General features: G+C 47.2%; 1 protein-coding gene across 1 annotated transcript; it reads right to left on the reverse strand.

The window, feature by feature from the left end:
- Positions 1-9,503: 9,503 nt before the first annotated feature.
- On the reverse strand, positions 9,504-9,881 carry LOC125509556 (oleosin Zm-II-like). The gene has a single exon (XM_048674544.1). It carries the CDS (start codon positions 9,879-9,881, stop codon positions 9,504-9,506), a length of 378 nt encoding a protein of 125 aa, XP_048530501.1.
- Positions 9,882-13,246: the final 3,365 nt, after the last annotated feature.

Here is a 13,246-nt window from a genome sequence, read left to right on the forward strand (position 1 = left end):
AAACCCGCTGACCGCGTCAGTTGGGCTGCGCCGTTGACTGCACGGTATCCACCGTGCGATTGAACTTCGAAGGATCGGATCCGGCACTCACATCACCTGACACACTCGGCCAAGAAACTCCTCTAGGAGTAGTTTTTTTATTAGGGCATCTTCAACAGTTGTGAGATAGGTATTGATAAATTTGCCACCTAAAACATAGTGATGATGTGGCATGTATTAAATATGGAGAGAGAGCAAAGTTGTATGTAGATTAACCAATAACCTTTGCACAAGCTTCAAGGTGAAATAGAAAGCAATCATATTTATTGTCTCACCATCTATTAGATAGCTTACATACAACCCATTGGAGTAGTTGTATGATAGCTTGTTGGTTGATGACATTGACATTTTACCAACAAAACTAACATACAACCTGTTGGAGATGCCCTTAGTGATGAATCATACGATGTGTATTGAAATTAAATATAGGTGTGTCTAGGTAGATTTAATCAAGTCTTAGTCAAGTGACATACTAGTACTGTATATAAAAAGAAAAAAGAAAAAATATACGAATCTCCATGCAAGATTAAAAGAATATAGCATTGACTGAGACATAACAAAGTCTCAGTCGATTGAGACTTAGCAAAACTGATTAAATATGCTAAATCACACTAGCATCAAGCCAAACCCTGGATATATGAAGTTGAATGTCGCATCAATTTATGTGGATTAATGCGTGTGAGCGATGGATATTCTGAGAGACGCAAACGGCTCTTTTTGTTGTTGGCAAGTGCGTTTTCTATTCGTATGCAGTGGATGCAACAATTATGAAGGCGCTTGCCATGAAGGATGGACTTTACCATGCAAATTCCCTCGGCATTAACACATTAGAAGCGGAGTCTAACTCTGTAGAAGTTTTTTTTTAGAACACGCAGGAGATCTGTGTACCAATATATTAAGATAGAGATCAAACACAATTTACAAGGGTTTTGGGTCAGCGCCACAGGTCGATCGCCATACCCTCGATGCCACCTGGGCACAGGCTATGTCGTGATAACTCTCTTAAGACTACCGTTCCCCACCTTCCACCACTCATAGCAAGTGTCTCTAATAGTGTCGCCCATAATGTGTGGCGGTCGAGATTTGTTTTTGAAGACTTCGTGATTGCGTTCACGCCAAATGCATCGCGATGTACATAGGAAGACTGGGTTGATGCCCTTCCATAGGTTCGATAGAATGGAGGGCTGAATCCCAAGCCACCCGGACTATAGCTCGCTATTGCTGGTTGGCGCATGGTTGAGCAGACCGATCCAGTGGTGGGTGATTGACCAAACCTCGCACGCATAGACACAATGCAACAAAAGATGCTTGATTGTATCTTGTTCCTGGCAGCAGAGAGGACAAGCGACCTGGTGGGGGGGGAGGCTCTTTTGGCCAATCGATCGGAAGTCCAAGTCCGGTTACAAAGGACCAACCAGGCAAAGTATTTGAACTTCATTGGTGCCCATGGTTGCCAGATGAGAGCGTCCCATCCGCAACGAGTGCGCGCCACGAAAGTAGTGTCACAGGCTATTTTTGTGGAATGGGTGCCCGACAGAGTCCACTTCCAAGTCCATCAATCAGCGTGAGTGGCGAGGTGTTGCACCAATAGTTTGGCCCATAAGTCCAGGAACTGGCAAATGGCGTTCACGAATAGTCTTCCTCATAGTTCATGTACCTAACACGCGTTGGTAGGCCCTCCTGCACCGTTTGTGTGGCCAAGGCTCTTGGCTTGACCAATGATGGCAGGTCAGGCATGGTTTGGGGGATGTTGTAACCGTCGACTCAATGGTCCCGCCAAAAAGAGTGTTGGCGTCGCTACCAATATGGAATAAGGAGGAAGCCTGGAATATGGCCTTGGCATCATTAGAGATTTCTAGCAGCGGTGGGTTCCACGGCAGAGCGTCGGTTGTCTTTGTCGTCCAAAGCTATTTCGATCATAGAGCGTCGTTCAGTGCTTTGAGGATATGGATTCCAAGGCCGCCTAGCTCCTTTGGAGTGCAAACATTGGCCCACGCCACATGGCATTTCCCATTGCGCGCACAATCATAGCCCGCCCAAAGGAATCCACGATGTATCTTGTCTGCCACTTTTAATAGCCATGGCGGTAGATCGAGTGCTAGCATATGGTAGATTTTCCCAGGGTTGTGAGCACAGAGTTGAGTAGCGCGAGCCGACCGTAGGTTGGGATGAGGTTGGTTTTCCACACCGGGAGCTAGTTTGCCAGAGAGTCCACAAGGGGCGTGAGGTCGGCCTTGAGAAGTTTCTTAGGAGATAGAGGTAGGCCCAGGCATTTGATCAGGAATTCCGTGGTGGCGCATGGGAAATTCATCGTAATTGCTTGCAAGTTCACGTCGTGGCAGCGTATAGGGACTATCACGCTCTTCGACATGTTAACCTGAAGCCCAGATGCGCCAACAAAGATGTGGAGTAGTTCGCGTGTGCCTCTGAGATCCACCGGGTGTGGGCACATGAAAAGAGCCACATCGTCCGCGAAGAAGGACGACTGGTGCTTGATGCCCCACTTAGATATAGGAATGCGGGTCTCTTCTTGATCAAATATACTAAATAAAGCATTGAGAACGTCCATCACTAGCAGGAAGATCATGGGGGAGATGTGATCGCCTTGTCGTAGGCCGCATGCGTGCTCGAGAGGCTCGGTGGGGCTGCCATTAATGAGGACTCTTAGGAGGATGTGCGCAGCAGCAAAGCGATCAGATTGGTCAACTTGTAGCCAAAACCCCTATGTCGAAGAATTTCCAAGAGAAAGGGCTTGGCCACGGAGTCGAAGGCCTTGGACATGTCGAGCTTGAGGAGCAAAGAGGGCAATTTCTTTTGATGTAGCAATTTGACTGTCTGTTGGACCAGGAAGAAGTTGTCTTGGATCACGCGCCCCTTGATGAATGTGCTTTGGTTGGCTGAGATCAACTCCGGTAGGCCGGGGGGGTGAGTCTTGGCGAGCAGCTTTGCAAGCAGATTTGGAAAGCTGTGGACCAAGCTAATCGGATGGAAATCTGCTAGGTCGATCGTCGAATCCTTCTTTGGGAGGAGCACCAAGAAGGTCTAGTTGAGGAGGTGCATGGAGCTGTCGTCCAGCCTAAAACATTAATCGACCGTGTCCAGGATGTCTCCTTTAATCGTGGCCCAGCAAGACTGGTAGAATGGGGCCGTAAACCCGTCGGGCCCCGAGGCGCTGTCCGCGGGGAGGGCGCGGATGGCCTCCCAAACTTCTCGCTCTGAGAAGGACAGATCAAGCTCTGCTAGATCCACCTGGGTAGGGGAAGGGCATGGAGGTTGATAGCATGTGGCCACATGGAGGCTTTGCCCAGCATGTCCGAGAAGTAATCGGTGGCCATAGTCTCCATATCGCGCTGGGTAGATGCGCCCCTGTTGCCGTGTTTCAATCGCGCAATGTAGTTGATTTTGCGGCGCTTTGTTAGCATATATGTGGAAGAATCTGATCTTGTATCGCTGTCGAGCGATAGTGCGATCCAGGGAGACCAAGCCGAGGGATTTCTTCTATAGAGGTTATTAATTTCTTTAATGGGCAATCTAATGGTGGAACTCTGTAATGGCTATTTTATGCAGATTGTGTGCACACGCCATTGCTAATTGGGATTGTGGAATTCAAACGTTGCCCCCGAGAAGTTAATTAATGAAGTGGCTCATGAGCTAGCTAGCTTTAGTTTTCATAATAATCTTTTCTTATTCTTGGGACAATGATCCCCATAGTTGCGTATCAGGCTACCTTTTGAATGATGTAAGTGTTGCATGAGTTAATAAAGCTAACCATGATGACTTTTTTTTAAGAAAACAGCATGGTGAAGCTGCATTGAGTTTTGAAAACTTTTTTTAGAATGTGGTGTCACGACCATGGGGATCAAATGAATGGTTCAGGAAAGTCTAGTGAAGCGGCGCGGTCTAATCATATAGATGACCATATTGGTATGGGAATGGAAATGGAAAACACGAGATATTTTTTTCTAGACATATGGACTAATGAAAGATTACCAATGAGGATCTTTATATTGGAGCTCTTTTTCTATTATTTCTGTCTTCAATAGCGGGTTGGTTACATATTTATTAGTTTATTACTCAAAACTAAATCAAGGATTTTCTGGATACTTCATTCATGGAATTGAAGAAAATATGCCCTAGAGGCAATAATAAAGTTATTATTTATTTCCTTATATCATGATAAAAGTTTATTATTCATGCTAGAATTGTATTAACCAGAAACATAATACATGTGTGAATACATAGACAAACAGAGTGTCACTAGTATGCCTCTACTTGACTAGCTCGTTAATCAAAGATGGTTATGTTTCCTAACCATGGACAAAGAGTTGTCATTTGATTAACGGGATCACATCATTAGTTGAATGATCTGATTGACATGACCCATTCCATTAGCTTAGCACCCGATCGTTTAATATGTTGCTATTGCTTTCTTCATGACTTATACATGTTCCTATGACTATGAGATTATGCAACTCCCGTTTGCCGGAGGAACACTTTGTGTGCTACCAAACGTCACAACGTAACTGGGTGATTATAAAGGTGCTCTACAGGTGTCTCCAAAGGTACATGTTGGGTTGACGTATTTTGATAATAGGATTTGTCACTCCGATCGTCGGAGAGGTATCTCTGGGCCCTCTCGGTAATGCACATCACTTAAGCCTTGCAAGCATTGCAACTAATGAGTTAGTTGCAGGATGATGTATTACGGAACGAGTAAAGAGACTTGCCGGTGACGAGATTGAACTAGGTATTGGATACCGACGATCGAATCTCGGGCAAGTAACATACCGATGACAAAGGGAACAACGTATGTTGTTATGCGGTCTGACCGATAAAGATCTTCGTAGAATATGTAGGAGCCAATATGGGCATCCAGGTCCCGCTATTGGTTATTGACCGGAGATGTGTCTCGGTCATGTCTACATTGTTCTCGAACCCGTAGGGTCCGCACGCTTAAGGTTTTGATGACAGTTATATTATGAGTTTATGAGTTTTGATGTACCGAAGGAGTTCGGAGTCCCGGATGTGATCACGGACATGACGAGGAGTATCGAAATGGTTGAGACATAAAGATTGATATATTGGAAGCCTATGTTTGGATATCGGAAGTGTTCCGGGTGAAATCGGGATTTTACCGGAGTACCGGGAGGTTACCGGAACCCCCCGGGAGCTATACGGGCCTTAGTGAGCCTTAGTGGAAAAGAGAAGAGGTGGCCTGAGATGGGCCGCGCGCCCCTCCCCTCCCTTGGTCCGAATAGGACAAGGAGAGGGGGCCGGCCCCCCTTTCTCCTTTCCCCCCTCCGCGAATCCTATTCCAACTAGGATTGGGGGGGGAGGGAATCCTACTCCCAGAGGGAGTAGGACTCCTCCTGGCGCGCCTCTCCTAGGCCGGCTGCACCCCCCCCCCTTGAGCCTTTATATACGGAGGCAGGGGCACTCCAGAGGAACACAAGTTGATCCACGTGATCATATTCTTAGCCGTGTGCGGCGCCCACTGCCACCATAGTCCTCGATAATATTGTAGCGGTGCTTAGGCGAAGCCCTGCGACAGTACTACATCAAGATCGTCACCACGCCGTCGTGCTGACGGAACTCTTCCCCGACACTTTGCTGGATCGGAGTCCAGGGATCGTCATCGAGCTGAACGTGTGCTAGAACTCGGAGGTGCCGTAGTTTCGGTGCTTGATCGGTCGGGCCATGGAGACGTACGACTACATCAACCAAACGCTTCCGTTGTCGATCTAAAAGGGTACGTAGATCACACTCTCCCCTCTCGTTGCTATGCATCACCATGATCTTGCGTGTGCGTAGGAAATTTTTTGAAATTACTACGTTCCCCAACAGGGAATAAGATATTGGATCCTGATAAGGGGTGCCACTCACAAAAGGGAGTCATACTTACCAAAAGAAAACTTAGCTAAATCGCTGGCTGCGCCACCATTGGTGGACCAGAAGCATGTGAATTGTTTTTACTCAAGAACTCATCTAAATATGTATCATTTTGTGCCTGGAAAAACACAAAGTACAAGCCCAAAAAGAAGAAGAAGAAGAAGAAGAAAAATTAACCTTGCGAGAAACAAACACAAAATATCGAGCAAGTCACGGAGAAATGCCTTAGAGTCATAATCCCGAGAGAGTGATTCCTTTATGGTTAGTGTTCGTTTATACTTAAACCTCTTCTCCTTATTCAATGAAATATGCCACATATTTTGCCATTTGTTTCAGAAAAAGTCATGAAAAAATGTGGTTGCACCGCAACAGCGGTTGTTGGCACGGTTGTGAGGTCTAAAGGATGAGTGTTCTATGTGCCAACCGTCGTGACCGTGATTTCTTCCCATCGGCTAGCTTCAGGTTACCTACAATATCCTGGTACACCGAGCACACATCAATTCAGTCCAACATAAATTCTCCCGGTTATAGCACCCCCAACCACATGTTGAAAATGTGCCCTAGAGGCAATTATGTATCATAATATTTCCTATATGTTTATAAATCTATCAATAAGTCAATGAACAATATCGCTGATGCATGTCAGCAAGCATGTGACTTATCTGTGAGATGCTAGTCACTAGCAATTGATGCTAAACAGATAGTATGGGCTTGATCCAATCTGAATCCACGAAAAACAACTCATTGCAACCCATAAGTCTCAATTTCTCCAGAGCAACTAAATATTAAATAAAACACATTAATTGATCCCCACAATATGCACATTATACCATTCGAGACTAGTCAGCCTTCTTAAGCAACCAAGTCCAGTCGTGTGACTGAAGGCATATTTCGTCGAGATGAAGTTATCTAATAGGCTCGCCACTCCCTTCAAGTAAAAATGAGCATGAAAAGTTGTACATTTTCGCATGAGATGAATAAAGTTGCAGGCCGAGTTCTTTAATCCATGAGCAATACGAAGCCAACGACTGAAATCATCACAAGATGTGCCAAAAAGGGAAATTTCACATATTTCAAGCTTGAGTGCCTTCACATCGATACTTGAATATATTTTTTAAATGTGGTTGATTCTCCTGTGAGTTCCATCGCTAATTTAAATGAGACCCCATCCATTAGGCCTTTCAAACACAATGTTGCCCTACCTAATTAAGCTGATATAGGGAAAATGTATCCAAAAACGTCGAAATGAATAAGACACACAGACAATACGTGCAACATCTCATAGAGGGAGTAGAATGTATATGCTACCATATGGCATGCATGCACAAACATTAGAGTGAAATTCTGCATAGGAATTGTAAAAACATTAGAGAGAAAAAAGTACTCAATAAGATAGTTCCCTTCATATAATTAACAATAAGATAGTTATATCTAAACATTCAAATGTTCACACGACCGTGTAAAAGAATACAACATGTTTAGCAGCATGGCACGAACGCATGGAGCAAGAATATAACAGTGGTCCACGATTATATTTAAAAAACAATTGAAGGGAAGGGTCGTGAGGTGGTACTGAGGTTGTGAGGTAGTAACAACAAATCCCAATGGCTAAGGTATCGCCGACCCATAAACCTCCCGCAATGGTCCGGACTATGCTGTCTGGAGTGTGAAAGCCATTCAATATGGATCTGTATGGGTCCGCGACACGGTCAGTACACGATTTCTCTCGCAAACCGGAGACAAAAGTGGGGGAGCTTTACGGGAGTCCGGACCGATCCCAAGCCCATTTCTGACCGTTCTGGCCCACCAAAAACCCCTCCCCCTCTCACGTGTTTTCTGTCAGCGCCGCTTCAGAGCGTCAGCGCCCGCATTCATGCCCGGCCAAAGCGGACGCGACCGCTCACTGGCGCCGGCATTAAAGCGACGCGTTGGCTGAGAGAGCGCCGCCCGTGCCGCTTCGCAGTGCAGGCGACTGCAGCGCGTTCAAGCGATATGACGGCCGCTCGTCCGTCCGTTTGCCACCCGCATCGATGGCACACGGTTGCCGAGGCGTTTCCTCCGGTGCCACCCGTCCGTCACTCTGCCGCCCACCGGTGCTATATAAACCGCTTCCCCGATGCCCTGGCCATAGTCACAATCACCCCTCTCCACACCATTCCCCTCCATGGATCCCTCCGCAGCCAAAGATCTCTAGGACGGGCTTACGTCAAAGCAGAAGAAGGCCATGGCCGCCATTGCTGCCGACTGGCAGGCCGGCAGGCAATCGAAGGACGTGCAAATTGAAGACGCCTTCGACAACAAGCCAGCGCCACCCTCCTCTTCCTCCACGGCACCCTCCTCCTCCACTCCACCCTCGTCGGTGCATTGCACCATGACCATCGGCGAGGCTTGTGTCCATTATATGGACATGGTGTGGGGGGAGCAGTTCCGGGAGGCACAGGCTGACGCCAACTACAACCACAACCTCCTCCAAGAGCATTCATAGGCGAAGGAGCAGGTCACCGCCCGCCAGGGCGGTCGCACCGGATGCAGACCTGGCGAAGCAGGAGGCACTGCTCGAGTCCTACCACTCCTCCCGCGGGATCCTCCTTGCCCGCTGGAGGTACCAACAGCGGGTGGCGGAGGTGTCCGCCGCCGGCAAGGAGTGCGACAATGACGCGAGCGAGGCGTTGTTCGGCGACACCGACAAGGAGGACATCGACGAGACCGCGCCTTGGCGCCACGACCACGAAGAAGCCGGCATGTCCGCGGGTGCCGCCGACAGCGAGGAAGATTAGTGCACGGAAGGTCGCCGCCGCTCGTGTCCCAGGAAGGCCACCGCTCCTCCCCTCCTGTCGACGCCAAGCTTGGTGGGCTGAGCATCTTCGATTGATTAGTCGCTTGGCGGCAATGTCGAGGCGAACAACTTCACTTCCCCGGGCTCCAGAGGCGGAGCTGGAGAGCGCCGAGGCGGAACTGGAGACGGTGAAGCTTCAATTCTCGGGGCTGATGGCCGGAGACGGGGACCGGACGCCGGTGATCATTTAGATTAGGTATTAATTATACTCTAGAGCCCTCCTAGGACCGCTTCGATGTATTTGTAATGAAATCCGTCATGTTTACATGAAATCCAATATGTTTATATGAAATTCGGCCATGTTTAATATGAATTCCGGACTTGTCTGAACGAATTTCGTCCGGTTGGTTTGAGTTGTTGTGAAAATGTATGAGGCTACGGTTGGATGGCGTCTTCCTGCATCCGTGTCCGCGGACCGGTCCCCTTGTCCGTGGACGAATGCGGGAGGTTTTTTGCGGGTTACCGTTGAAGATGCCCTAATAGCATCTCTAGCAGACCCCTTAAACTGCGGAACTGAAAACGTGTTTTTCAGTTCACGAAAAACACATTTTAAGGGTCGATTTGAGCTGCGGCGAAACATACCCCTTAAACTTAAACTGTAAAACCGAATATTCACTTATATTTTTCCCCACCCCTTCTTCTTCCTCTCGCCTAGATGCTTTGAACATGCATACGTATATCTGATTGCGATAAATTGAACGCATGCGCACGACGCGTACGTACGTTCACCCGTGCAGCACTAGGTGATGGCGACGTTCCGCGCTTTGGTGGTGCCTAGAGCATCCCTGACGTCGTCCCCAACTCTATGTGCGAAGAAGGCCGGGGCGCCGAGCCCCGCGACGGCTAGCGCGGCGGGCATGAGCACCGGACTGAAGGGAAGAACGAGAGGCGCCGCGAGCGCAATGCCGGCGAGCGTGGCCAACAGGAAGAGGCCGGAGAGGCCCAACAGCACGGTGCCAAGTGGGATGAGGAGCGCTGTCGCGGCTAGCGCGGGGGCGTGTGGGTCGCTGCGGAGCGCAGACCCTAGGCTCAGCCCCTCCACGCGCCATAGCAGCTGGTACTGCTGCTGCTTCCTGCCGTGTTGCTGGTGCGCACGCGCTAATGCTGTCGTGGCCATGGTGAGCCGAGGCAGGGACGCGCGAGGCGGCGGCCAGGATGGGCAGGGCGGCGGCGGCGGGCCGGACGGGTGGGGCGGCTTCCCATATAAGCAGGGCGGCGACCGATGATGGATGGGCGACCGTCTGAACGGGTGGGGCGGCTTCTCAGATGACCAGGGCGACAGACGGGGACGGACGGGGCGGCAGCCAGGAGCGAGCCATGAAGGTTTCGATGGCAGTTGGACTCCCCTCAATGATCTTTCTTATATACAAGGTACCCTCAGGTTGACTCTGAAATCCTTATTTTAACAGATTCGGTAAGGATATTTTTGTGTCCCTCAAAAAAATTTACAGGTCGGAGTCATTTACACGTTCTATTTGGGTCGCCTTTCCTTGCCTAAAAATGTAAACCGATAATTATTTTATAGTTTCATGTGTTTTAAGGGATCTGCTAGACATGCTCTAAGGCTAAGGCTAGGACCGGGGGATACATGAGCATGCTGATCTCATCTACAAATTCACCCATGAGTTGACGAGGACACACAATTGTTCCATGTTCTTACGAAAATCAAACGGTGTACTCCCTGTGGCTCAATGGTCAATGCCCAAGACTCAAAGCGGCCTCAAAAAAAGATAAAATGGAATGTTAAACTAGCACTTCGCCGCAATGCTTGGTTTGACAACATTGACTTAAGTAGGGGTATGTCGGACGGAAAGTGTATCGATGAACCCACTTTGGAAAACTTATTTTTGAATATCCAAAAATTCTGAAAAATATTTCACGCATAAAACTTCACATTCTATGTGTGTGTAAGAAGTTTGGCGGAAATATAACTTTTTCTTTGACATGTGTAAAAAAGACAAACAAACGTGTCGTGGAACGCTATTTAGGAGTACAGAAATTATCTTTTTCGTGGAGGCAAAACAAAAAGAGTTTTTTCGCAAAACTCTGTGCCACACACACATGTTGCGAAGATGTACGCGTGAAATTTTATTTCAATTTTTTTTGACATTTTAAAATGCGTTTGGAATGCATTTTAAAAAAACGGGTTCATATGTCCATGGGTTCAGGACGTCTATACTCTATGTCAGACAAGCACATTACTGAATTCTATATTCTATGAGCAGGGCTGGTCCTATGATTTTAGGGGCCCGGTGCAAGATTAGAGCTCGGGGCCCCTTAGAGATTGCCCTCAGGGTCGATTTCTTAGCCGTCTTTCCTGCTTTCTTGTTCAATCCCAAGATTCAATTTTGCACCAGACACCCGATGAAATTGTCTTACTCGCTAGGAGGCGAAAATGAAAGTACTATCGAATCCGATGCATTTAGAGAAAAATAGATTAACCATAATCATGGACTAATTTCTTTTCCTGGATTACTGCTTTGCATCTGTGTGTTCCATAGAATATTGCAAAGAACATACACAATCCAATCAATTTAATGGAAAAACATCTATATATGCATTGCAACTAGCACGGAACGTGGTGACCCCTAGACAGATGACATGTAATTATTATTATTTCTATATATGTTTTCCCTAAAGCATCACATCAAGGTCTCTATATCGGACATGCTTTTAAAGGGTGCTTGGATCCAAAAGACTTATTTTAGTCTGACTAAAAATAGTCTCTTTAAGAGGCTAAAGTTCCAAGCACCCCTGACTAAAGAGGGGCTAAAACTAGTTTTGAGACTAAATTTTTTTAATCAGGGGCACCTCTACTAAAATGTGGATTCGTCCTCTCTCTTCTTTTTAATTCCTCTCTTTTAATACACACGAGTTCTGGATTGGAGCGTTGAGAGGATAATAAATGCTCATTAACTTGATTTTAGTCTCTTTAGTATTTGAATCCAAGCATGGGTGAAGTTAGCAAGTTTTAGTCTCACTATTTTTAGTCATGAGACTAAAACATATCCAAACACCCTCTTAATGTTTGAAAATTAGCGCAATGCTTTCTATTAACTAGATAATACCTACGGCAACCACGGCCAATCAATCAACTATCTATTGATTATCATTTACTATAACTTTTTATTAATTATGATGACAAAAGTAAAATCGTCAGGGCACAATACCTTGTCTAGAATCAGCTTCTCGTCTCGTTGATGGGGAGTCGCCGGCTCAAGTAGTAGCGACGGCATGGCGCATGCTCGGTGGCCATCGCTTGCCCGCCGTTGTTTAACTGGTTCCGGCGATCGCGAGGCGAAGAGGTGAAAATCCATCCGGCGGCAGCCGCCGATACCATGCGTGCGTGAAGTCGTAACCAGTGCGCCTCTCCAAGATGGCTGACTCGATCCATGATGAGCGGTTGTGCGTAATTAGTTTTTTTAGACAAAGTGCGTAATTAGTACGTAGCCAGCCACGTACTAGTAACTTGGGCCAACTAAGCACGTTCTTTCCAGTCCATGCAAACCAAGCAGCCGGCCTACATGGATGAGCCCCCCCTTCGCTCCGGGTGCCTGGACTGGGCCTGTCTATGAGAGCCGCTCCTTCTCGAGCTTCACGTCTTTTTTTTTGGAAGCTCATAAGAAAATCTTGCACAGTTCATTGGAATGATGAACACGTCTTCTCAAATCCACCATTTGAAAGCAACACGCGCCTTCTAGTTTTACATGCTCGTAAATCAAAACCAGGTTCAGACTATGATCCCTTGGCTAAGAGCGATTGGCGAGATTGTAGTATTTGACAACTATGACGCCCGTGATGGCATCTCACCTTTTCTTCCAATGCTGCTACACCGCTAGAATTTGAAAATTGATCAAGGACTGGCTTGGACAATGCGTAATAAAATGGTAATCGAGCGGATCATTCATTGACGGGCCTATGACTCCTTCAAATTTTTTGCGTTCTTACAACAGTCACACCCTTTAGTTAGGCAGCGGGACCATGGACGGTTAGGGCAGATGTTGGACTGACGACATGGCTCGTCGCCTCGCTTCTCCGGCTACCCCATGATGTTGTGGCCACTTAGTGGTTTTTTCGCTTTTCTTTTATGTTTTATTTGGACATGATTGTTGCCCAATAGACATTTTATTCCGGTACCTTGCTAGGCGTTGTATGGATTGGTTGCTTGCTTTATTTATAAAGCGGAATGAAAAGCCTAGTTCGAGACTGGCTCAGACGACAAGACTTGAAACCCGCTTGTTGGCAACATTTCACCTTAATTAATGTGTGTTGGTATGAGGTTAACAATTGTGTCATAACCTAAATCAGGCCAGACTTATCTTGTTTTGTTTCATCTCTTGAGAAAATTGGAATGAGCACAATTCGCATGTGCATCAGAGCACATCTATCATGCCGACAATCCTCTTCTCCAACAGAAGAGAGACCACCCCTTGGGTCACCGAGGCATCTCACCTTGGGGTTATAATTCTGCGAGTGTATGCG

The sequence above is a fragment of the Triticum urartu genome, chromosome 5 (assembly GCF_003073215.2).
Source record: "Triticum urartu cultivar G1812 chromosome 5, Tu2.1, whole genome shotgun sequence".
NCBI classification, from domain to species: domain Eukaryota; kingdom Viridiplantae; phylum Streptophyta; class Magnoliopsida; order Poales; family Poaceae; genus Triticum; species Triticum urartu.

Coding starts and splice junctions, on each gene's coding strand:
- LOC125509556 (XM_048674544.1), bottom strand. CDS start 9,881: ATGGCCACGACAGCATTAGCGCGTGCGCACCAGCAACACGGCAGGAAG.